The 25,710-nt window shown below is 33.4% G+C and overlaps 2 protein-coding genes and 1 non-coding gene across 5 annotated transcripts; 2 read left to right on the top strand and 1 right to left on the bottom strand.

Moving 5' to 3' along the window:
* The first annotated feature begins 2,663 nt into the window (after nt 1–2,663).
* LOC117933357 lies at nt 2,664–10,250 on the top strand. Its single transcript, XM_034854718.1, has 15 exons — nt 2,664–2,774; nt 3,118–3,204; nt 3,349–3,581; nt 3,750–3,843; nt 3,936–3,989; nt 4,560–4,706; nt 4,788–5,130; nt 7,490–7,754; nt 8,222–8,348; nt 8,639–8,725; nt 8,886–9,092; nt 9,230–9,388; nt 9,491–9,544; nt 9,631–9,777; nt 9,858–10,250. Exons 1-15 carry the CDS (start codon nt 2,664–2,666, stop codon nt 10,248–10,250), a joined length of 2,508 nt encoding a protein of 835 aa, XP_034710609.1.
* An 82-nt stretch (nt 10,251–10,332) lies between these two features.
* On the bottom strand, nt 10,333–23,233 carry LOC117933686 (DNA-directed RNA polymerase III subunit RPC3-like). 3 transcript variants are annotated; one of them, XR_004654355.1, is made up of 14 exons: nt 23,169–23,233; nt 22,980–23,067; nt 22,555–22,706; nt 20,136–20,270; nt 19,956–20,063; nt 18,488–18,599; nt 17,211–17,354; nt 17,019–17,056; nt 16,786–16,878; nt 15,600–15,683; nt 12,204–12,353; nt 11,156–11,292; nt 10,696–10,780; nt 10,333–10,620 (listed from the first exon to the last, which is right to left on the bottom strand). XR_004654355.1 is itself a non-coding variant. In XM_034855171.1 (13 exons), the coding sequence occupies exons 1-12, from the start codon at nt 23,217–23,219 to the stop codon at nt 11,158–11,160; spliced, it is 1,290 nt and encodes a 429-aa protein (XP_034711062.1). In that variant the 5' UTR covers nt 23,220–23,233; the 3' UTR covers nt 10,333–10,780; nt 11,156–11,157. The 3 variants fall into 3 exon arrangements, 1 of the variants encoding a protein (XP_034711062.1); XR_004654356.1 differs by having other exon boundaries at nt 10,333–10,613; XM_034855171.1 differs by having other exon boundaries at nt 10,333–10,780.
* Nucleotides 23,234–24,237: 1,004 nt separating this feature from the next.
* Nucleotides 24,238–24,309, top strand: TRNAC-GCA. Its single transcript has one exon. It is a non-coding gene; the product is annotated as a tRNA-Cys (tRNA).
* Nucleotides 24,310–25,710: the final 1,401 nt, after the last annotated feature.

The raw sequence follows: 25,710 nt of genomic DNA, 5'->3' as shown, positions 1-25,710 counted from the left end.
ACCACCACTAAATCATCTACATGTTTAATCACATCAATAATTTTGTAAGAAACCACTCCCAAGAAGCATAATTTTTTGAATCACCAATTCCGAAAGCCAATGGGTAAATTTGAATGTTACCATCTTTGTTCGCTGCAACAAACAAAGTCCCTAAATATTTTGACTTCAAGAATGTTCCATCAACTGCAATTACTGGCCTTATTGATTTACGAGACCCAGATATACATGCACCAAATGCCATAAATAGATATTTGAATTGATTGTCAACATCAATAATAATATCGGTTATTGTCCCAGGATTTTTTTTGCTATAGCATATAACAATAAGAAGGTAAAACACCATAAGACTCTTTAAGTGATCCCCTAATGGAGTTAAGGGCAAATTCTCTTGCTCTCCATACCTTTCATAACTAATCTGAACACCGTACTTGTTTCGAATATCTCCTATAATGTCTTTGGGACGGTATCAACGACCAACTTGATAAGTTTGTCTCATGCTTTCACCAACCAACCAACTACTTGCATGACGATTATCCCGAGACATCATGTCGACCTACAAGTGTGCATAGAATGGTATTTCATTACTTGAAAGAAATTAGAATTTCCCAACTTAGTTGCACGAAATCTCCATTTGCATTCGTTATCAACACATTGAAGCACCAATAACTTGGTAGTAGATTTTATCGTTCTAAACTCAAACTTCTCTTTCAAGGCAATCATGTACAATTTCTTCTGCAGTTCTTTCTTACTAGAATAAATTTGCTTATCTTCAATATGATCATCATTAGTGCCACAATCACTAGTACCTATCCGACTCATGTCTTGGTCATTATTGCTAACTTCCTCAATCATGGTTGGAGCATCATTCATGAGACCATCTTTTATATTCATGATGCTATGAATTTCCATTATTTGAGTTGCTTTGTTGCTTGAATCCCTATTTTCAATCACTTGGACATTGCTGGTTAGGTTGGTATCCAACACATGATAGTCATCATCAATAGCATACCTATTCATTTTCCATTCAACAACATTAGATCTCTCAAGCGGCTCACAGTTGAATTTTGTTATGCTTTCATCACCAACAACATTAAGAGATTCTATTGATCCATCATTTACAGTCCATTTCCATGCATAAACATCGACTCTGCATTATTTTCAGATCTTCTATCCACAGTGATGCATAATGGAGCTGGTAACTTGTTAGTACAATTTAAACAAATGAAAAATTTAACATCTCCATCATCTCTTAGTTGAATTGGTGATGTCGGTATGTTACCACTGAATGCATACTTCATTGAAATTGAACACTTAATTGGATCTAGTTGAAAAAAGTGATACACAACTCTCATTAATTCATGATATGATATATTCTTCTTCACTGTAATGCCTTTACCTTCACTTCCTTTAAAGTGGTATGTGTTTTGGTGTCTCTATTTTTTACCTACAATATTGAAGTGAGATTTTGAATTTTCAAGAAACAGAAAAAAATAAAAATAAAATGATAATATAAAAAAGAAATTGTTGGTTACTTACATTTTTTTCATATTTTCGTGACCAAGAATGAATAATAGATGAAACAATGGTAAGAAGTTAAACTTGTTCTCTACATGAAAAAGAAAGAGGAACAACCAATGATCGAATAGAAAAATTAAAACCTAATTTGTTATAAAACAAAGGGAAAGAGAAAGTTGTCTTGGAGGGAAAAATGAGGGGGGAAAGGGAAATGAGAATAAGGGCGTTTTTGTCTCAACCGGGTCATTTTTTTGTTTTTTGGCGGGTGAGTTATATTTGTAAATATGGGGGTTATTTTGACCCCTTTAACCAATTAACTCTATAATATAATATAATTTAAATTAATTAGAAATGTAAGTGTTTCCAAATTATTTAATTTTGATAAGAAAATAGAAAAATAAGTAAAATAAGTTTTAAAAAGTTATTAAAAATAATTTATTAATTTTAAATTTATTATTTTGTAAGAAGAAAGAATTTTAATCATTGTTATTTATATTATTTCTTAGATAAAATGTGAAGAAAAAAAATTAGAAAGCACATTATTCATTGAAAAGCTTGAAAAATAAGAGGTTATTTTTGGATCTTACCCTCATAATTATTACATATCTTCGCTATAAAAAGAATGAAGAGAAAATTGACCTCTTCAATATTTCCTACATTTTCCATTATTAACATGACTAAAAATCTCTTCCATCTAAAATGTAATATACTACATAAGACTCATATTAACATGACTAAAAATCTCCTCCATCTAAAATGTAATATACTATATACGACTCTTCCATCTAACTTGTAATATACTATATAAGACTCATATTAACATGAGTAAAAATCTCTTCCATCTAAAATGTAATATACCATATACGACTCTTCCATCTAAAATGTAATATACTATATACGACTCATTTCTAAAAGTAAGTTATCCTAACATTTTGGCTGATTAATATCCATTATCAAGAAGATAAACCCATTTGAGAAATTATTATAAACTTTTCCATATATATAAAATCTAGTGAAGATGGTGTTGATAAATGAATTGATGATTCCATGTATGACGTTAATTATCAAATTTAAGGTTACAGCTAACCAGAACATCCATAAAATCCGCCACCCTAGATACAGATAGAAAATATGTGGAAGTTATAAAAATGTGCTTGTGGGACAAAATCTTAGTGTCTTCCAGGGTGAGTTCGGGGGTGGAGATGAGAGTGGTTGTGGTTTTAGCTCTTCTTTTCTGGGGATTCAGTCATGAGGTGGAGGTAGGAAGGGCCACTTCTATTTCTAAAGAAGAAGATTTGGAGCTGGAAAGAGAATTAAGGCGTCTGAACAAGCCAGCCATCAAGAGCTTCCATGCACGCAGTTCTTTTCTTGAATTTTACATGCTTTATATTTTGCCTTTAATCTCTGTTTTGATCTGGAAAAGCATTGTTTTATAGCACCCTATTAGCCAAATTTTATGAATACTTGACTGGTATATGTGTCTTGGAGTGGTCATGAGCATAGTGAGATATCAATTAAATTATGATCATCTAGGGTTTTGTTTCAGTGGATGATTAAAAAACTAACAGTAGATTTGTCCGTTTCTTTTTCCTACTTGTGCAGACAGAATATGGTGACATTTTCGATTGCGTTGACATCAACAAACAACCAGAATTAGATCATCATTTGCTCAAGAATCACAGAGTCCAAGTATCTAACTTTTTGGCTAATCTCACTATATTTATGGAGAGAACATAAACCATATATACATTTTAATTTGCTTGTCTTCATCTCTCGTTACATATTCATATTGATTATATGAGTTACTCTGATACAGATCATTTGATTGTGCAGAAGAAACCAAGTGTCTTTCTCAAAGGATTAGGGCCTAAGACTTCAGCCAAGACTCATAGTTCAAAAATTGGCCTTCCAGATGGAGGGTGCCCAGAAGGGACAGTGCCCATCAAAAGGATCACGAAAAGAGACCTAATATGGATGAAGTCCCTAAAAAGAAACACTACAATATTCCATCCAATGGATGGAAACACTCCTGGTTACCATGTAGGCCATCTTTTCCATCAGAATCCGTAACACAAATCCATATTTGTTGTTTAGTTTGCGTTTTTAACCTTTCTAACTAGAAAGATTAGATACCAGAGGATTTTTCTAAATAGACCCTCGATTTTTCAACAAGCATACACCAGACAGAATCCGAGCACATATTGTGGAGCTCAAGGGGGATTATCCCTACACAGTGAACCCGCTGCAAATCATCGGTCACACCGAGCCATGATAACTGTTTCAGGCGGTTCACCTGATAAATTGAATGCGATACAAGTTGGATGGATGGTAACTATTATTACTCACTTTAGATCATTGTATATACCATTACACCCTTCATTCCCTCAACTGGTTTTGCTCCCATTTGTTTGAATCTTTAGGTGGATAAAGATGCATACGGAGATGGAGCAACTCGGATGTTCATCTTTTGGACAGTATGAAGAAAATTTAAACAGCATAGAATCACATGTTGACATTTAAGCATGCATTGAATGGCAAAAACGGAAACGTTCACCTTGGTTAATTCCGTGAAAGGTCATTTCTTCCTCTTTTCTGGTATTCAGGAAACTCCTCCAGTGCTTGATGGTGCGAGAATTACGGGTTAATGAGCTCTTCCCTTCTACACCCAGATTCAGTCCAAAACGAGAGTGTGTGCTCTTTTTCAGCCAAAGGAGGAAGGAGCCGGGAGCCTTCCAGCAAGAGAGCTCTTCCTTTTCTTTTATATATATATATCACACACATTATTTGGACCACCACTCGACTTAATGGGCCAGTCAAGTGAATTAGGATGAGTTCATAAAAAATCAAGCAACAATATGTGTCCAGTCCCATTATGGACCACAATGCAAAAATAAATAACACTGATTTATGACATTATTAAATTGATTATGTAAATCCACACATAAAAAATTCCAACACAGTAAGCTCTGAATTCTCTAACGTCAATCAAATGCTAGTTGCTATAACTTCAATCTTCTAATTCATTTTTATGTTCCTTCTGGCAGGCTGATAATTTCGTTAATACAGGTTGTCGGGACCTCCTCTGTCCCGGGTTCGTACAAGTTGACGCATCTGTGGCCCCAGGGATGACTTTCTCCGATCTTTCTACCGTTGATGGACCTCAATTTGACTACAATTTTGCGATTTTTAAGGTGAAAAAAACAAAGATTTATCAGTGTTGGCCCGTCCATTATCATCTGATATATCTCATGGTTAATTTTATGATGATGCAGATGAATGCAACAGATCGGAATTGGTGGTTTATGAGTTTGGGGGCTGAAACGAGAACAATTGGTTACTGGCCTCAAGCCCTATTTCCGAATATGATCGAGAGCTTTCCCAACATAGAATGGGGTGGGTATTTATTCAATGACCCTAAAACCACGACATCTCCTCAATTGGGTTCGGGGCGTTTCCCGAAGGAAGGATACGGCAAAGCAGCTTACTTCAGAGATATCCAACTCATGAGAAACACAGCTTTTGGATTTGACACTCTATCTACGGAAGAAGTGTCCACCTTTGCCGGCAACCCCGATTGCTACAGAATTGGAGAAAAAGCTGACTTACCAGGCTATAGTACTTCATATAATTTTTACTATGGAGGACCTGGGGGAAATTGCAACCCTTAACTTTTCATTTTTGTTTTTTTGTTTTCATTTCAAAGCTCAATAAAGCTTCCCCCAGCATTTACAATTACTAATCTTTTCCCATCTTATTTGATTTACTTTATACAATTGAAAATATAAAAAAAAAAATACAATATAATATAATTTAAATTAATTAGAAATGTAAGTGTTTCCAAATTATTTAATTTTGATAAGAAAATAAAAAATAAGTAAAATAAGTTATTAAAAAATAAGTTATTAAAAATAAGGGGCAGGGCAGTATCCTAGTACCAGTCATTAGCAAGCCACGACTGATTAATGACCGTGACTATAGGCAAGATAGAAATGGCCAAAGATCCCTTTATTTTTTCCGTGACCAAAAGTTCTAGCATTTTACATTTTTGTATTTTTTAAAAAATATCTAATATAAATTTTTTGTTGTTTTTCTAAACGTTTACTTGAATTCTTTTTTATCAAAAGTTTACGGTGGTGAAACTAAATCATGAAATTTTTTGTGAGTGTGTGGTAGTAGCGGAAAGATTAGACCGATAGGCCCAATTTCGTAGCCCACCAATAACCCCATTGGGCCCTCTCAATATGAAAGGCTTGCCCTCTTAATATGAAATTGCTTTACGAATTTCTCTCTTGTGTATATAGGGTTATAATGGATTTTTGCTAAGAGTACGACAGTTTTTAAAAGTAATGCCTAAATTATTGTGGTAAAAAAAAATTTTCAAATCTACGTAGTTTTGTCTAGCGAGGAGAGAGAAGAAATTTGTAAGTGAGAAATCGTCTCTTCAACAGACGATTTTCACCAAAAAAAAAAAAGTGAGAAATCGTCTCTTCAAAAGACGATTTTCACCAAAAAAAAAAAAAAAAAAAGTGGGAAATCATCTCTTAAAGAGACGATTTCCACAAAAAAAAATAATAATAATAATAATTCTCACTTTAAAATAATAAAAAATAATAAAAACACTTAAGTGGGAAATCGTCTCTTAAAGAGACAATTTCCACAAAAAAAAAAATTAATTAATTCTCACTTTAAATTTTTTTTTTTTAAAAAAACATCTAAGTGGGAAATCGTCTCTTAAAAATACAATTTCCCACAAAAGTCACCAAAAGTGAGAAATTCTCACTTTAAAATTTTAAAAAAAAAAAAAACCATGTGGAAAATCGTCTCTTTAAGAGACGATTTCCCACTTTTTTTTTCTTTTTTTTTCTTTTTTTGTGAAAATCGTCTCTTCAAGAGACGATTTCTCACTTGTTTTTTTTTTGTGAAAATCATCTGTTGAAAAGACGATTTCTCACTTACAAATTTCTTCGTAGATTTGAAACTTTTTTTTTTGTCACAATAATTTAGGCATTATTTTTAAAAACTATCGTACTCTTATAAAAAATCCGGGTTATAATAATTATGTTTCTATTATAACGATTCACATCTTTCTTACCAATTTTTTATATGGTAGATTTCTTTTCCTCTATTTGTGATTTTTTCCATTTAGGGTTTTTCGCGTAAATTTGTTTGTTTTTATTTTGTTTACGATTATAATAACTATTTTTCTATTGTAACCATTCACATCTTTCTCCTCTTCTACCAATTTTTTATATGGTAGATTTCTTTTTCCCTATTTGTGATTTTTTCTATTTAGGGTTTTTATTTTTTATATGATAGATTTCTTTTCCTCTATTTGTGATTTTTTCTATTTAGGGTTTTTTGCGTAAATTTATATGTTTTTATTATGTTTACGATTATAATAACTATGTTTCTATTGTAACCATTCACATCTTTCTCCCCTTCTACCAATTTTTTATATGGTAGATTTCTTTTTCTCTATTTGTTTTCACATAAATTTATGTGTTTTTATTTTGTTTTGTTATATGATAGATTTATTTTCCTCTATTTGTGATTTTTTTCATTTAGATTTTTCTCATAAATTTATGTGTTTTTATTCTGTTTTGTTTCTTATTGCATATTTAGGTTAGTTTGAAAAAAGAAAAAGATTTTAGAAAAGAAAATTGACCGGCATGAACTCACTTATCCATGTCAAATACCATGATAATGGGCTCAACCCACTTACAAAAAGATTAAATTCAAACTCATTTATTTTAAAATTAGAAATTGATTTAAATATTTTCAAAATTTTATTTAAAATCATAATGTTTTCATTAATTTAAATTAAATTAATAAATTTTAAAAATCACTAAGTTAAAAAAATAAAAAATAAAAAATAAAATAAATAATAATGAAAATAAATTAATAAAGTAAATAAAAATAAAAATGTAAAGAAAATCTCAAAGTGAGAGTGACAGATCGATACAAGCCGGAAAAGAGGGCGAGCGATGGCAACAGCTGGGGGATAGAGTGGCAGCGACAACGGCAATATCTGAAGGGGGAGTGGGGGCGAGCGCAGGATTTGAAGGGGTGAGCCATCAGCACGTAAGCCCCGGCATTGGGCTTCCGGAAGAGCTGGGAAGAGGGGGCGGCCACTACAGCTGGGGAGCGAGAAGTGAGCAGGGACAGGATCTGGGAGGGGGGTTGGCTTTTGAACCGTTCAATTCATCAAAAACCGGATCAGCCAGTTCATTGGTTCTCCGGTTCTGACGGTTCGAGGCCGGTTCAAAAGTTACCCGGCTCAAATGATCGAACCCGGTTCAGTTTTTAAAACACTGGTATTTCCTAAGAAATATCCAAAAGAAAACAACCCAATAATAGCATTTTAGAAAATTTTTAATAATTCATTAATTATGCCTACAATCAAATCTTTTAACCTTATTTTTTCCTCCATTCTTCTCAATGTAATAACCCATTTATAAAAGGACATTGTTCTAACAATTTGAGAAACATCGAAAAAATTGCAGACCAATATCCATTATCAATAAGATAACACTGAGAAATTATTACAGAAACTTTCCAAAACAATTTAAAGGAAATATTCATTGTGGGATATGGAGAATACAGATATTTTTCCCATAATATCCATCACACATCATAGAGTTTTAGTGTACACCCCAACCCCAACTAGTATAAGAGAGCATCAACTGACCATTCTCATGTCTTCTAGGGTGGAGATGAGGGTGGTAGTGGTTTTAGCTCTTCTTTTCTGGGCAATCAGTCATGAGGTGGAGGGAGGAAGGGAACTGGAAAGAGAATTAAGGCGTCTGAACAAGCCAGCCATCAAGAGCTTCCAGGCATGCATGCATGCATGCTGTTCTTTTCTTGAATTTTACATGCTATATATTTTGCCTTCAATCTGTGTTTTGATCATCTGGAAAAGCATTGTTTTATAGCACCCTTTTAGCCAAACTTTATGAATACTTAAACTGGTTTCAAAAAAAATCAGCCCCACCATATGTATATTGGGATGGTGATGAACATAGTGAGATATCAATTAAACCATGATCATCTAGGGTTTTGTTTTTCATTGGATAATTAAAAAAGTAACAGTAGATTTGTTGATTTCTTTTTCCTACTTGTGCAGACAGAATATGGTGACATTTTCGATTGCGTTGACATCAACAAACAACCAGCATTAGATCATCCTTTGCTCAAGAATCACAAAGTCCAAGTATGTAAATTTTTGGCTAATCTCACTATATATATATATATATATATATATATATATATATATATATAGATATCTTGCTTTGCTTCTCTTCATCTCTAGTTACTCATTCATATTCAATATATGAGTTACTCTGATACAGAATAGTTGATTGTACGTGCAGAAGAGACCAAGTGTCTTCCCCGAAGGGTTAGGGCATAAAACTTCAGCCAAGACTCAAAGTTCGATAATTGGCCTTCCAGATGGAGGGTGCCCAGAAGGGACAGTGCCCATCAAACGAATCACGCAAAGAGACCTAGTATGGATGAAGTCCCTAAAAGACAATACTAAAAATTTCCATCCAGTGGATGCCGAGACTCCTGGTTTTCATGTAGGCCATATCTTCCATCAGAACCCACAAGACAAATCCATATTTGTTGTTTAGTTTGTGTACGTAAAAGTAGTACTAATTAAATCTCTTCTCTGAATAAACAAAATCAATAACTACCCTTGATTTTAATTTTTCAGCAAGCATACACCAGGCAGTCTCCGGGTACATATTACGGAGCTCAAGGGGGAATATCCCTGCACAAGGAACCTGCTACAGACGATCAGTCACACCGATCCGTGATAACTGTTTCAGGTGGTTCACCTGATAAATTGAATGCCATACAAGTTGGATGGACGGTAACTAAACTCACTTTAGGCCATTCTATATAATGTATGATACCATCATATTCTTCATTAATTTGCTCATCTTCTTTTGCTCCAATTTGTTGAAACTTTTAGGTGAATAAAGCAGCGTACGGTGATGGAGCAACTCGGATGTTCATCTCTTGGACTGTAAGCTACTGAATTCTTTGACATTAATAAATTCTTTGCTGCCATAACTTCGATCTTCTAATTCATTTTTATGTTCCTTTTTGCAGGCCGATAACTTCGGTAAAACAGGTTGCAGGGACCTTCTGTGTCCTGGATTCGTACAAGTTGATAAATCTGTGGCTCCAGGCATGGTTTTCCAGCAACTTTCTACCATTGATGGAGCTCAACATGACTACTACTTCTCCATTTTCCAGGTGAAGAAACTAAGATGTTAACTATCAGATGACTCGATATACAATGTGGATCCATTGTCTCATCATTTATGATGTTACAGAATAACAGCACGGATGAGAATTGGTGGCTTATGGGTTGGCCAGAAGAGAAAATAATAGGTTACTGGCCTAAAACCCTATTTCCAGATATGAAGGAGAGCTTTACCAGCCTAGAATGGGGAGGGTATGTACAAGTAAAGGACCCGAATACAAAGGAATATCCTCAAATGGGTTCAGGAGTTTTCCCGGAGGAAGGATATGGCAAAGCAGCATACTTCAAATTTATTAAACTCGTGAAGAATTCAGCAGGCGAATTTCAAGATGTTTCTCCTAAAGAAGTGGTCACCTTCAATGATCAACCAACTTGCTATAGAGTTGGACCAAAGGCAGAGTTACTATACTGGCCTGGATATCATTTTTTCTATGGAGGGCCTGGAGGAAATTGTGGCCATTGACCATTCATTTTTTTTTTTTTTTTGTTCTCAGAAAACTACTGAATAAAAGAATGAACTTCGGATTATTTTTTTTCACTCTCCAAACAAATAAATAATATATTTTTTTTATTATTTCAATACAATAAAACTTAAAACAAAGCCTACTCAACACTTTTGCTTATCGTTTCTGTAACATTCTCCATTTTATGGCAGAAAGTTAGAATAATATATGAATGTCACTGACTCATTGTATGTCCACTACCTTTTGGCTCACATCCTCCAGGAGGGCTCACTCTGGGGAAGTGAGCAAGAATCCTTCCTTGAGAAGGAAATCTCTTCTTCTTTGATTGAGGCAACTGGGTTGTTTAAAAAAGGTATCCATGCCTGCCATCTCAATTAAGTGGAGAAATTTTCAGCTCTTTGCCACCACTATAATGAATTCGACAAACCCAAATTTTTGCATTACCAGTTTCCTCAGCAGTAGGTATATTCAGCCTATCAGACAATGAAAGGAGCTGGAGGATTGTGGTTTAAGAGCCATACAAAGAAACCTGCAAACAAAGTTTCATCCTCATTGTAAATATCTGGAAATCTGGAAAAATAAATGACAGCATACCGGCCAAATACTCAGTTTGGAAGTGAAAACAGAGGAAAGGAGATGAAAATTTCAAATTGGGATATTCTGTTTATTGGGCTTATGAGTCGCAAAAACTAGTGTGCATGGAACAGATTGTATTCTTTTTTCTTCTCCTTTTCTTTTTCCCCACAATCCAAAACCAATGTGTAAAATTCTAATTTTATATTTCTTAACCATTTTTTGGTAAGAAAAATGAATTTATTGAGATTTGTAAGTAGTTGATGAACAATCTATAGGAATGCCAAATTGTCATCCAATCTTATTTCAATGTTGAATTAATTGAACTTACATTCAGAAATCATTGAAGAGCATGATAGCATCATCAAGCTTCATAAGGGATGATTCCAAGAGTATCCTGACTTTTCTTAACCGTTCAAATCTATTCCCTAGCGCCCCAACACGTTTCTCCCTTGGTAGCTGTATAATCTGTCACAAGTTGCCATACCATTTGATTAATGCATGCAAGTAAGACATTATGGTCATATAGATGATATTCACAAGAAGATGAAGAGACTGCAAGAAAGGTTTAACAATTTATCCCAAAGATGATTTTGAAATCAGAGAATAAATTCCATCATCCCAGTGCTTGGATTCTAAACAAAAGTTAATACAGCTTTCATTGCCAAGATGATGATGATGATGATGATCATCATCATCATCATCATCATACAATTATAATAATAATAAAAAGCACCATTTAATAGGGATCTTTAACAGGAGCAGCACAAACCTCTATTGGCAATATCATCTACTCTTAAGGTCAACTATATCATTATAAAAGTTACAATAGGTCAGAATAATAATTTATAAAGAAATATAAATGAGTCAAAGATTCCCAAGTAATTAGCAAAACAGGGAAAAAAGAAAAGGAAACAGGAAAAGACTGTTAAGAACATGTGCTAGTGGTCTGAGGTCAGTTGAGTAATAATGTAATGAGCAAGGACTTCAGTATTATTACAGATTCATGTTTAGTTTCTGGTATAGATAACGTAAGCAGAGACTGAGGACTAGTGAGAGTCCAGTCCCCTTTCTTGGCTGGATCAATATCTGCTCCAAAGTTCAAATGGGTTCACAAAATATCGTTGCAAAAATTTTCAAATAGTCAGAAAATATTCAGATTAGAAGTGATGGCAAAATGAGGATTTATAATCTAATACAACAGAAATAATATTGGACCTAATCAGTATCAAGACCAGAGCATCAGTGGTTGAAACTCAGATAATGATCTGACCCACTGACAGCCCTACCTGGGGCTATCAGCTCAGTTATAAAAAAATTTAAAATCAATTGAAATGGACAAAGAACTCAAGAAGACTAGTTGTCCATATTGAACAAACCTCCTGTTCTTGTTCCAGTTCATAAGCAACTCGCAGACTCAAGTTTAAGGCACTGTGGTACATCTCATTTAGAACATGTCCCCAAAGAGTGTCCTTGGTCACTTTCCACAACAGGAATTGTGATTGTCTGGATCCGTGTAAATTTAGTTTCTGCAAGAACAAGACAATATAAAAACATGAGCGAAGACTTCACAACCAGCAATTTATAGAAGTAAAGAAAATGCAAAGCCCTAATCATCAATTGACTGGTAGAACAACACATCAGCTTTTAGATCTTAACATAATGATTTCTTTATTTGTAAAACATGTACTACACCTGATTTTACCGTGTTTGGAAATTATGAATAGGACAGAAATCAATATATTTAGATCAGCCACGAACGTTTCATTTTCAGACATCAAAGCCTTCATTCTTTTAAGTGAATTGGCTTATTAAATTTTGTGCCAAATTTAGGTCCCATTTATTTAAACAGTCTTCTATTTTCTTGTTAAGTCTGAAAATATGTTTGAACAGTATTTTTTCCATTTTCATTTTCTGGGAACTGAGTTCAAAAAGTGAAAACACTAATTTGATGCTTTCAAAATTTTCAGAAATAAGAATCTTTCTCTAAATAGTTGAAAACAAAAAAGGGAATAAGATCACATAAAAGACCTTATGGCCCACAATATGAAAAAATATATGAACATTACAAATATAAAGAAATATTAATATGAATAAAATATGATTTCATATATATTTGAAATCAAATATTATCTTAGAAGTATCATATAAGTATTTTGTTTATTTATTACACTTTAGATTATTATATGTGAATATATTTTCATATTTAAAACTAATTCATTTTAGTTGATTGATTATAAGCATATTAGTATATTTTATAAAACCATTTTAAAATAAAAGATACAGAAAGGAATAAAAAAGAATAATGATGCAACATATTAATAAAGTCACACATAATTTTTATAAATTATAATATATATATATAATTTAATATTATTATTATATAATATCACAATACATGCATCATAAAGAAAGTAGTAATATTATCCTTCATAATAACATATTTCATAGCATGACATGTGTATTATATAAAATCTTAGTTACATTTATTTTTACCTTTTTTTACATTAGTAAAAACTTAAAAACCAAAGAAGATTTTACAAATTTCGCTTTTAGAAATAGTTTTCATTTTTCTTGATCATACGCAATTTCAAGAAAAGGAAAAATAGGATATGAAAACTGTTTTCAGAAAAATGAAAATAGAAAATAAAAACGAGAAAACATTTCCAAACCAAACGCAATCTTAAGGGTCAAAATCTCAAAAATAAATTTGGCACTTTGAAGTTCATATCCATGAAGACATGCATCCTAATTGAGCATCAACACCACCACCTCTTAAGTGGAATTTCCTGAACACTCTTGATGCAGGATCATTATATTTCCAGCATGTTTAGAATTTTTCCCTTCTTGTGTGTTGCAGTGAATGAGTTATGCTAGAGAAAAAGACAAGAAATAAACACTAGGCAATCACACAAACTCAAGAAACTTATTAGCTGTTGAACTTCTATTAAATTCTGATAACAATTTTGAAAGACTACAAAGGTTTATATACTAACTCATAGGATTCACATTTCTAATACAAATAGGACTTCTTTCCTAGTAGGGACTTGAATCTCAATATAGAAGTTATAAGAAAATAAAATTAACAAAGTACTAAACTACTAAACCCAATCCAATCCTAATAAAATAAAAAGACCATTCTACTAGACCACCCATGTGTAAAATAGCATATTCAACTTGACCTAAATTAGCTATTCAAGGTCCCAAGAGGAACTTCAATCCTTGTTTGTGTCCCAAGATAAGGTTTAGGCATTAGAACCAGCCTTGCCTCTCCTCTCTTAGTCTTGAAAATGTGCTTCCAACGATGTTCTCCATCACCTTTACATTGGACTTCTACAGTCTTATTTGTGCAGGCCCGTGAAGTTTAAATGAAGTTGCATTTATCAGTATGTCATTCTTACTAAGGGCATCATTTTCAAGTCATTGCTGAATGAGGCTTAAACCTTTATCCTGTAACTATTTGAATACTTTTGTTGATAAGGGATTAGACAGCAGTAGTCAGGATTACTAAAAGCTTTTGGCTCACAGAGACCAATGCCCACCACAAAGAGTAGATCGTATATACTATAATGGTGATAGCAAGGCCACACATTGAATGCTTATGGCCGAAAAGAAAAAATGCAATAAGATGAAGCCTGAGCAGAGCAGACTTTATTTAGAATAATATAAATTCAATTCAAAAAAGGAAAGGGCCATTACCACTATCTTCTGTTCAAAAATTTTAGCAGAGCAACCAACTTAGCTAAAGCTTGGTTAACCCAAGGTGGACACAATCTAAGGGCCTGTTTATGAGTGATTTAAGTAAAAGTGGTTTTAGCTTGTAGCGCTCTTGTAGGTAGCACTTCTATTAATAATGCTTTTACAGAGAATCATTTAGTGTTTGTATACGAACTACAAAGGTGATCTTTTATAGTGCTTTTGATAATGTGTTAAATAACAAAAAAGTAATTTTTGTATGAAATAAAACTTTGATAAACATCTAATTTTGTGAGGAAAGTGCTTTCAAGCATTCAGAAGTTCTTCTAACCCTCCCAAATCAGTCTCAAATGAGCTCTAAGGGTGGTTGTTGAGTTATCTTATGGGCTGTTTACCTTACAATCTATTCATGAATAAATTACTATACACAACAATGATAGCAGCAGCAACAACAGGTAATAACAACACTTATGGGTAATTAATAAAAAGTTTGTGAGTTAATAAATATAGGAATTAGAATCCATTCAAGAATCATGGGCCATCTATATTCTGAGAGAGTCTACAAGAGATTTTCTAGAGATGATTGCTTTGGGAATTATTTATAAGTTAAAACTTGCTCCTAATGAAGCTTGTCTATTACAATTACCATTTAAGCAGGTGACCACTTAACATAGTGTTTTTTATCAGCACTTAACTGAATGCAGGTGCTGCAACAAGTTTCTTGTCCTTGGAACTTCATTGAAACCTAAAGCAAATTGAGTGTCTGAAAACAATAACCTATATATTTAAAAATGCAACACTACTATTCCCACCTCCTTTACCATAATTTTACCCCTAGCTGATATAGCAAGTGGTAATTGGAGAAGAAAAAGGTTTCATCCACTCACCACTTGCTACCTAAATCGATGATAAAAGAAAAGACAGTAAAGAACATGGGAAGAATAGTATTTTCCCATCTTCAAATGGATTCTTCATGCATCAATTCTCTCTTATTTTGCACCAACAGGTAGCCCACACCAACACAGAGGGAATCATATAAATAGCAAGAATATCTTCTTCAATAGGTTTGAACAGGTTACCTCCATCTGCAGGTATTCATCCTTCCAAAGTTGATAAAGAATCTTGGCTGTATCTTTCTTTTCAACAAATGTAGTATCTGAAATCTATAAAAAAGAGATAATAAGATAAGTAACATGTTAAGCATATTCCTAGGTTACTCAACCAATATCTTTTAAAAGCGTTTGCTTCTAAAGGAAGGCCATATATGGATATTCAAGGACTCAAAAACACTAGCTTGTTTTCCCCCAACCTCTCCAATATAAAAGGTTATACCACTCCCAAGAGAAACACTATCTCCATTCAACAAAGAGCAACAAAAGAGATAACACGCTGCAAATGCAATAAAAAAATACATGCAAGGCAACATAATGCAAATGCTTTTATTTGAAATCAACATTTAACCTTAACTGTCATTTTGGTAAAACAGACATTACATCCAAAAGTTCAAATACAAGGTGAGGACAAACAGCACATAAGTAAAATCATTCTCAGAGTAACACAAACATTACATCCAAAAGTTCAAATACAAGGTGAGGGCAATAGCATATCAAGTAAGTAAATCATTCTCAGATTGAATTTTTTAACCATCCCAATAGTAAATACATGAAATGCAAGTTTTCAACTCCAAGCAGCTTGAGTTCTTAAATGATAGAGAACCAAAGACTACTGACAATAACAGAAAGGAATAGAAGTTATATCACCTATTTTCCAAAGATGGAAGATATTTGTTCTGCTTATGAGTAAACATGTGAATTTTTTATGATTCTTGGCTAGTCGCCAAATGCTGGCACTTGTTTATCATATTCTTAATTCTGGATCTGAAAGTACTAAGCCGCTAATAATCATAACCTTGTCTCAAGTTTGCCACCCATTGATTGTTAACTTCAGCATGGAGTGAACAAAGGTCCACATAGATGATTCTGAGAGTATCCTGACTTTTCATTAGGGATGGAAGTAAAACATACATAACACCCCTACAAGCAGAAAGTTCAAGATTCCCTCATACCGGTTTCTCTATAAACCAAGAATAAAACACATTATGGAACACTCATTATCTCAATCTCATTATCCTAAACTCAAAAAGAAGAAAAAAAAATGAAGGAAAGAAAGAAAGAAAAATACATCCTGCTCTGCAACAGAATCAGCAGCAAAATTTATTTATTTTTATTCCTACATGGAATTGTGGCCAACAGTAATAGTCATCACCTTATCAGTCTCGAGCAGGCGACAACTCTTTGAAAGTAACCTGAATATCCTATAAGCGTCCCTCCCATATCTTTTTAATGTGATGGATTCCACCTGCAGCAAAGGAAATGTGGTTAGACTGCCATCTTATTCAATGAAATACATCTTTGAATTAGTCATATAGTTATATATTTGAAAAGAATATAAAACCCAAAAATAAGAAATAGAAAATAAAAAAAAATTAAAAAAAAAACCTCATCATTTTGGGCTAGCTCAATAATGTTCTTCAAATCTGAACAAGAAATATAAATAGGTGTTAATTGAAATCAAGGAATAAATTAATCATCCAAGATAGATATAGAGTTCAAACACATAAAAAGCCTAAGCTATTATTTTTTAAGCAGAAATAAATAGGATGACCGAGATGGAGGAAGGCAAAATGATACCAACACTATATGACTCAGCAGCCCCTCTTACGCAGGGGGCACAACCTAACTGAATAAGGGAACCTCTGACACGTTCTAGGGTCATGCTACGACCTGCTTCACTCTTCATCACTCCTTCAAAAATGGTGTCCATCGACAAGGGAACTGCCAATTACAGTATCATCAGAATTAAAACTAACAGATAAAAAATAACATAAAATCGGCAATGGATGAAGGAAGAATCAGAAAAACAAAATATTTAAGTATGACCATCAGTTCACTTACTTTATGAAAGAAATGAAGTCAGGGAATGTATATGTGCATGTGGATGCTGTCACACAAGCAGGGGAAGGGCACTAAGGTTGGCCAATAACAAAACTAGAAGAAACGCGACCTGCTCAAACACCAACTGATACAATATTACAGGAAAGACCTAGGATAGGTTTTTTGGATGGCATTTCACACCTCTAACTAGAGAATCCCTCAATTGGCCAGGCACTGTCCTTGTTTTTTGTGGAAAAACCCAAATTCCAACAGAAAATAATATATACAGACAGAAAATTTAGAAGCAAGAAAACTCCCACTTTGGTGTTTAACTAAATTAAATACTGTAAAATGAGAAAAAAAAAATTAGAGCATAGTCTTTAACTTATTACAAGACCAAAAAAGGACTCTTTAAACTTCATATATAGCTTCTCTTCTAATCATCATTGGCTAGGGTCCAATGCACTTGATCTTCATCCTATTTTCTACCTTCAGAGCCCCCACATTCATGAGGCAGGCCTTGGCTGGGGGGCCTGGAAGCTTGTCCATATGAGGAAGGTGTGAAGGAAACCCCTTTATATAGCATGGTACATTTGGAAGGACTATAATAGAACATGTATTGGGGTCGAAGAGACATTTTTTATATTAAAGGAGATTATGCCTAGAATTTTCTTTGTTTTTTTTTGGAGAAAAAAAAAAATCATTGTAAATACCAAGGATATCTTTCTTGGAGTTCATTCAGAGTTTGAGAGGGACATAGTTGGGTGTTTTGTTGTTTTCTTCACCTTCTTGCCACTGTCTAAATGTATCCTGTATGGTTCACATGTCCATGTTCTATAATACACATGTACATAGGTTGAATTCTCTTCTAATGGGGCAGCACTGAAAGTTGGCTAGCTTTGAAGACAACAATTCAAATATATGTTCTTATTAAAATAGAAAAAGGAAAAATCTGGATATATGTTATCGACACAAGCAACATATAGTGGAAGGTGCTGAAAACCACTGAGCAATTTTAAGAGAAGTCATGTCACCTGAATTTTCTGTTTTAACCTTCTTCTCCTCACTTCGAGTTGCCTCCAGCATTGCACTTAAAACAATTGCAGCTCCATCATCCAGCCGTGTTTTCACATTCGCAATACAAGCCTAGAACATATAAATGTATCATGTACAGCCAGCCCATTATTTCAAGCAACATGATGCAGGAAGTGAAACAAATTAAGAAATGGTGAGAAGAAGTTGAGAGATGCTTAGCCTCACATAAATGACACTTTTACCCCATCTTGCAAATGGTATGAAAACTGGCATTTGGTGCCTAAATAGATTGAGTTAATAGAAATAATTTTTAGCCTGAAGAAAAGTTCACACAGGATATGCATCCCAAGAAATAGAACGCAATGTGTCTTCACATGACTTGTATTGGCTTTTTTTTTTCAATTTTTGTGATAAGATATATGTCATTGTTTGCACACAGAGAGAACAAGTATTCTGATTAACAGGAGAATATTTCAGTTCCCATCCGCTAATTGCAACACATCTGAACTTAGCTCAACAGTACATAAAAGCTGAAGCACATAGCAACCGAACTTATAAAAATAAATAACAATAAGGACAATTCTTATCTTGTAATCAGACAAGTTACTATTACATGAATGAGAACGACACTAGGAGCATAGCCACACTCCACCCTTCAACTGTACTTAAAGTCCAAAATCTCATGGACCATGCGGTAGTGACATGATGTGGCAAACTCTCACAGAGGAAATCACACTGGGAACAACTCAAACCTATGGGAGAGGTCTCCCCCATCCCCTCAGAGTACAAGAATCTCCACTGATAGCATCTGCTCTTCCTACCAGTGTAGAGAAGATAAAAAATAATATATATATATATATATATATATATAGATAAGGCGGTGTTACCATCAAGGGTTTTAAAGGTACCTCCAAACCAATTGGAACATATACCAAAAAGGTATACAAAATATGAAAGGAAAGATTAAAAAAGGAAAATAAAAAATAAAAACACCACTAAATTGTTTAGTTTTTGAGAAATAAATTAACAAAAATCCACAAGTGATAAGAACTTCTATAAGAATTCCATTAAAAAAAATTCCAATTTCAAATGGTCAAAATACCTTCAAATCATCATTTGAAACCTTAACCAATGGCATATTTTCCACAAAAGAGTATGAAGAACCTTTCCATGGAGAACCCCTCAAAAAGTAAGTCAAAATCCTAATCACCAACACCTCCATCACTACAGGACAGTACAAAAGCATCTCAACTGAAAGCTATTTACACTATGGCTTAGTTTTTAATTTTTTAATTTTTGCTCTTTTTGCTAGGAAAGTATATTAGAAAGTGCCTAACAAACGATGTGGTGTGACCCAAGTACATAGGAAGTATGCAAGATGTGCAAGAGCACATGGTAAATGATATGTTCTCATTTTTTTAAATGAACAAATACAACTCAATGGGAAAAGCATGGCATGAAACCCACCTTATGCCTAAGACAACGTACAAATTCTTCGAAATTGGCACGCCAAAGAACGTCTTTCTCACAAGAAGCCCCAGTTTCTTTATCCAATTCTAAAGCATCTTGTTTGCGCTATAAAATAAGAAAATTACAAATCAGCATATGACTATGCCTGGTAGATTCAAATAACAATTCAAAACCAACCTTCTCCCCAGCAGTCACATTAGGAGAATCATCAACATCAGTGCCAGTATTTATTATAACTGAAAATCTTTTTGCATCCATGGGTGCTGCTGCTGCTATAGCACGTTGCTCTATAGTCTGTGGTTCTTCAACTAGCTGCAGTGTTAAAACAAGAAATAAAGGTGTATAAGTTTTCATATCTAAATTATAAACACAAGATACAGCATTTATCAGCAATATAAAGTAATTCAGAATAATTCCAATGTTAGAGACTCAATTGTTTTTTCTTTTTTTGATAAATAAAACCAAATGCATTAAAAATAAACACGTCACAAGGACACTCCAAAGTACATAGGATGTATACAAAAAGCAACTAATAGCATAGAAACAAGAAAAGAACCCCAATAACAATCCCCTCACTTAACTAGAACCCAACTACTCAATAAAATCAAATAAAGACATAGAATCAATCTCTATGTGCCACTTTACCTAAGAAAACAAATTCTAAAAACGAACATCTTCAAAAATTGAACTGAATGCTTCTTATTCTTTTTTTTTTTCTGATAAGTAAAAGACAAAAGTATATTATATATCAAGAGAAAAAGGCGCCCAAAGGACAGCCCAAAGCATACCGGGAGTATAACTGAATGCTCCCCATTCTCAAACGATCTGATATTTCTTTCCCTCCAAATTGTCCAAAATAGACATAAAGGAGCTGCTCTCCAAACCTTTTTTCTCTTTTTGCCTACATAAGAACCATGCCACCCTAAAAGAGCCTCATTTACTGTAGCAGATTGCACCCAATGGATGCCAAACAGATGAAACAACAACTACCAAAGGATCCTAACCAGAGAACGATGGAGGAGGATGTGATCTATGGATTCTTCTTCTTCTTTGCAAAGAAAACACCTATTGACCAAAGACTACCCCCATTTTTTAAGTTAATCTAGAGTCATAACTTTTCCCTAAATTGCCTCCCACACAAAAAAAGTTAACTTTCAAAGGTACCCAGGAAATCCTAACTACCCACCTTGGAAATAACACAGCAACTCCTGGATCCAAAGCAGTATATAAATGTTTCGCAGAGAACTTATTATTGTACAAGTTCATCCACACCAACTTATCTTCCCCTCTCTATCAACTGCCTTTCCTTGCAACTTGAAAAATAAATCCCCAGCTTCATCTACTGCCCAATCATTCGAAGGTCATGAGAAACAAGGGTTCCAATGGCCTGTCTCCCCATGCTAAACCTAAAGATCCACCACCCAAGCCTCTTTTTCAACAGCTAAAGTATATAAAGAGGGGAAGGAAATGCACAACGGTTCATCCCCATACCATTTATCCATCCAAAACTTTACCCTCCTCCCATTACCCACCACAAAAAAAAAAAAAAAAAAACCCAACAAAGTGTTTTGTTCCTTCCTAATGGATTTTCAAAGCCCGACTCCATACCCAACTAAAACTTCACCAAACCACCACCCACCCTCTCCATATTTGTCACTAATTACTCGTGTCCAAAAGGCAACTCTTCCAATGGCATACCTCCAACTCCATTTGCACAAAAGCGCCTTACTTAACAAAGACAAACGCCCAATCCCTAACCCACCCTTGCTCTTCTCCAAACACACAGTGGACTACTTCACAAGATGTATCTTTTTCTTCATTGTTATCCCAACATTTAGAAATGTTGACCATTCACAGTTTTTTTTTTTAGGTTTTATTGGTGAATGATGCAAGAAATTTTCAATAACATAGCACCAGAAAAGGGGTAATTTTAATAGGTCTTCTGTTTTTTGTTGTTTTTCTTCTTCCAGCACTACTCTTTGTATACTTTTTATGTACTCAAGTTGTGTTCCCTTCTGCAATGTGTCTATAAATATGTATCTCTAATTTTCCCAGAAAAAGAATAAAGAGATGGATCTAACTTTATTTCAAATTATAACTATCATAAACAGAGAACTACAGTAGCTATAAACTAGAAAATAAAGCAAAAGAAAGTAACAATACTGTACTACTTCGGGTATGCATAAAACCACTCCCCATGAGAGAGGTTGAGCTGTTATGAAACCCCAGACCCGATTGACTCCTTACAGGGGATGTCTTTACCATCATTAAGTATAACAGCAGTCTTGTGAAGGTGAAGGCCTATCGAAATCCAATAACAATAAACGAATCTCCAAGACACATCTAATCCCAATATCATATTCAACATTTCAGAAGTCATACTACATGTTTCCAAGCTTCTGAGACTTAACAGTCCCCACTGCTGCCATTTTAACACAAATAAGCCCATAACCACAAAAATCAAATAAAATAAAAAATGAATCAGACAAAAACTAGCATAGCACTGTTGCTCCACAATCACCACATAAGATAAGTTTTGATTCTGCATAAGAATAATTTTCATCAGGTAATAAAACTGTCATAAATCAGAAAGTACCTTAGCAGATTTAGCACCTCGCTTTCTTGCAGGAGTCTCTTCTTCACTTGGTGGGGCAAGAAATGGTTCAGAGGCAGGACAGCGCTCCACAAAATGGGCTCTTACAAGTTTAAGAAAGCTTTCTCGTAAAGCATCCTGAACTACAGGCTCTCCTGGAAGAAAATAAAAATATATTAACATTTATGAGGAAAATATGGATCACCAGAGTCACCTATTTGACCAATGAGCAAATACATTAATACAGTAAATTTTATTGTTTCTCACAATGGCAAGACAACATCACTGTCAGATTATGATACAAACAAAAACATGACAAACTCAGCAGAGAAATAAATTAATATATTAAAACATTAAAATTATTCTAACAAGAAAATTGAAGTGAACATACTGCATAATAAATGCTCAAATATACAAAAGAGACTTGCCTTCACTTTGATTTGACTTGGCTCTATCCAATATTTGTTCCAGTGTAAGTCTGCCATGTTGAAGCAAACCTTCAAGAATTTCCTCACACTGCCAAAACCAACAAGAAATCAATCAACAGTCTAATCAAACTCCATCTTCCAACAAAAGACATACACAATGAAGGATCAATCTAAAATTAAAAAACCGACTTCTTTATCAAGCTCCTCAGACACAATTGCCAAGAATTTCGCAAATCTCATTCGGTGAAGGATATTGTGAACAAAGCCATATACTGAGTTACAACCCTTGGTGCTTCTCCAAAACCAACTGCATTCATAATCATTAGTCATAATCAACATGAAATAACGTTTACCTTTTGTCCGACAAAGGCAATGTAGGAAGAAGAAACAAAACTAGATTTGAATTTTCCCATTGCCCAATGTTTGAGCAGAGTTCTACTTTTCTCATGATGCAATTAAGCTAAAAACATGAACCCCATTTGTTGCCAAGAAAAAGGGGGAATGCCAAACAAGATTAATATACCATGCTCAGTTTACTAGTAGCATTAGTCTACAACGTACCCAAGTAATGACCATTTGATGGCAGAGAAAATGAAGGGCAACAAGAAACACCGTGACGGTTAATCATATACTTCAATTTTTTTTCTTTTCTCAGCTAGAAACAACAAAAACTGCTAATGTTCCGGAAATAAGAATTCCAATACCTTCTTGCTGTATAGCAAAAGCTTGAACACAATTATGTTGGATCAACACAAGTATACAGCTCTTCACTTGTTGAGGAGGGAGTTCGGTAAAACGGATTACGCTCGCGAGCGTTAGGGTTCCTTTGCGAAGAAGACAATCACACACTTTCTGCAACACATTTAAGAAAGAAAAAAAGTGAAACTATGTAAGCAAACAATGCAAGTTTAGAAAAATTACAAAACGCTCTGAGTGTTTGGTTTCCGAGAAACCTTAGTAAAAAAAAGGAAATTTTTTAATCGAGTGGCCATTATTGCTCTGCATAAGGTTTCACAGGAAGCAAAACGGAGTGATAGAGAGAAAGAAGAAGATACCGCAACGAGATTCCCGAAGTGAGAGGAGATGAGATGAACGGCGAGCTGTACGCCGTACTGAGTCGCCATTGTTGCCCCTTTCTTCTCCGTAGAAACGGGGTGGTGTTATGTTTGGAGAAACTGCGGACAGCCCTACTCAGTTTCAGTGGGCTGAAATATAATTTAAAAGAAATATTTGAAAAAGAGAGATGAAAAACCAATGGGGGTCCATAGCTCAGTGGTAGAGCATTTGACTGCAGATCAAGAGGTCACCGGTTCGATCCCGGTTGGGCCCTCAATTTTGTATAGCTTTTTCTTTCCGAAAAGTACTTTTAAGGCTGTTTGGTTCCGATTTCAAGAACTGTTTTTTTGTGTTTTCGTATTCTCAAAAATCACTTTTTTGAGAACAATAACAAATATTTTTATTGTTTTTTTACTTTTCACGAAATAGATTGTTTTTGTATTTTCTCTTCTTTTTGTATTTCTACGAAGGTGAGTTTCACCTTACAGCCCCATCAAGCCATTTTTCTTCTTTAAATTATTGAAATTAAAAAAATTATAACTGGTGTAAAAATTTTAAAATAAAATAATTTTTTTTAATTTAAATAAATTATGTATATGAAAATTATTTATATATTTATAACAACAAGTTAATGGAATAAAACACTTTATTAATTTAAAAAATAATTTTCAAACATATTTTTTATTTTACTTATTATAAAAAACTTTTTTATTAATTCAACAAAACATGTTTTTTTTTGTGAACAAAAACTATTTTTCAGATTCAGTTCCAAACACAATTTTTTTTTTCACAAAAAATTATTCTTAAAAACTATTCTAAAAAATGGTTTTATGGAAAAGTTAGAGTATTTTAAAGAAACGCTGATTCATTAAAAGTTGGGTTTTTTTTATATTTTATTAAATTGGTGAGTGAAAACTCACTTTTCCATCATAAATTATACATTTAAAACTGTTACTATTTAAGTATATATTATAAAAATATAGATATGAACACCCTTATACAAGCATAATTGATTTTTTCAAATTAATAATATTAATAATTGATAACGTTTTATTTTAAATGAATTATAAATAAATAAATTTTATTTTTTAATATATAAATAAGTCAGGTTTTTATTATTAATTTTGATTTAGTGTGCAATTAATTAAGTCATTTTTTAATTCTAAATTATATTTCTTCAAGAAACAAAATAAGTGATTTTTCAATTTTTTTTAAATATTTTCTAAATTTTTTTAAACCTCCGATTTTTCTTTTTTAAAAAAGTAATTTATATATTAAAAGCACTTTCAAATAAACTTTAAAAGTGTATTTGACGATATTTCTATTCAAAAATTTTTTAGTGATAGTGTTTTTTTTATAAAAAAAAATTGAAAAAAATACAATAAAAGTGAATTTTCAACTATTTTAAAATGTCTTATAAATTTTGTCAAACACTTCATATTTCTTTAGAAAGGCTTTTTATACTAAAAGTGCTTTCTAAAAATACTATCAAATGGATTTTAAGTCTCATTTGATATGAAATTCATTTATTTATCAAGAAAATTTATAAAAGTATAATAATGTACAAAAAAAAAAAATAATAGAGTCATTTTGAATCAATTTTAGTTTATAAATTCCTAGTGTCATAAGTCTCATTTCTTTTTTAAATAAAAAAATACAAAAATTGACTTTTATA

This window comes from Vitis riparia, chromosome 16, assembly GCF_004353265.1.
Source record: "Vitis riparia cultivar Riparia Gloire de Montpellier isolate 1030 chromosome 16, EGFV_Vit.rip_1.0, whole genome shotgun sequence".
Taxonomy (NCBI): Eukaryota; Viridiplantae; Streptophyta; class Magnoliopsida; order Vitales; family Vitaceae; genus Vitis; species Vitis riparia.
This window is presented reverse-complemented; position numbering and strand designations above follow the sequence as displayed.

Bases quoted from the DNA above. Each gene is read 5' to 3' on its own strand.
- LOC117933686 (XM_034855171.1), bottom strand. From the start codon at position 23,219: ATGAGATTTGCGAAATTCTTGGCAATTGTGTCTGAGGAGCTTGATAAA. The intron at 15,684-16,785 runs GTGATGACTATT...TCTTTTTTATAG, and splicing joins GCCTGCTCGAGACTGATAAG to ATTTCAGATACTACATTTGT. The intron at 11,293-12,203 runs GTTTGTTCAATA...AACTTGTGACAG, and splicing joins AACTGGAACAAGAACAGGAG to ATTATACAGCTACCAAGGGA.
- LOC117933357 (XM_034854718.1), top strand. From the start codon at position 2,664: ATGTGCTTGTGGGACAAAATCTTAGTGTCTTCCAGGGTGAGTTCGGGG. The intron at 3,205-3,348 runs GTATCTAACTTT...TTGATTGTGCAG, and splicing joins TCAAGAATCACAGAGTCCAA to AAGAAACCAAGTGTCTTTCT. The intron at 9,778-9,857 runs GTGAAGAAACTA...ATGATGTTACAG, and splicing joins ACTACTTCTCCATTTTCCAG to AATAACAGCACGGATGAGAA.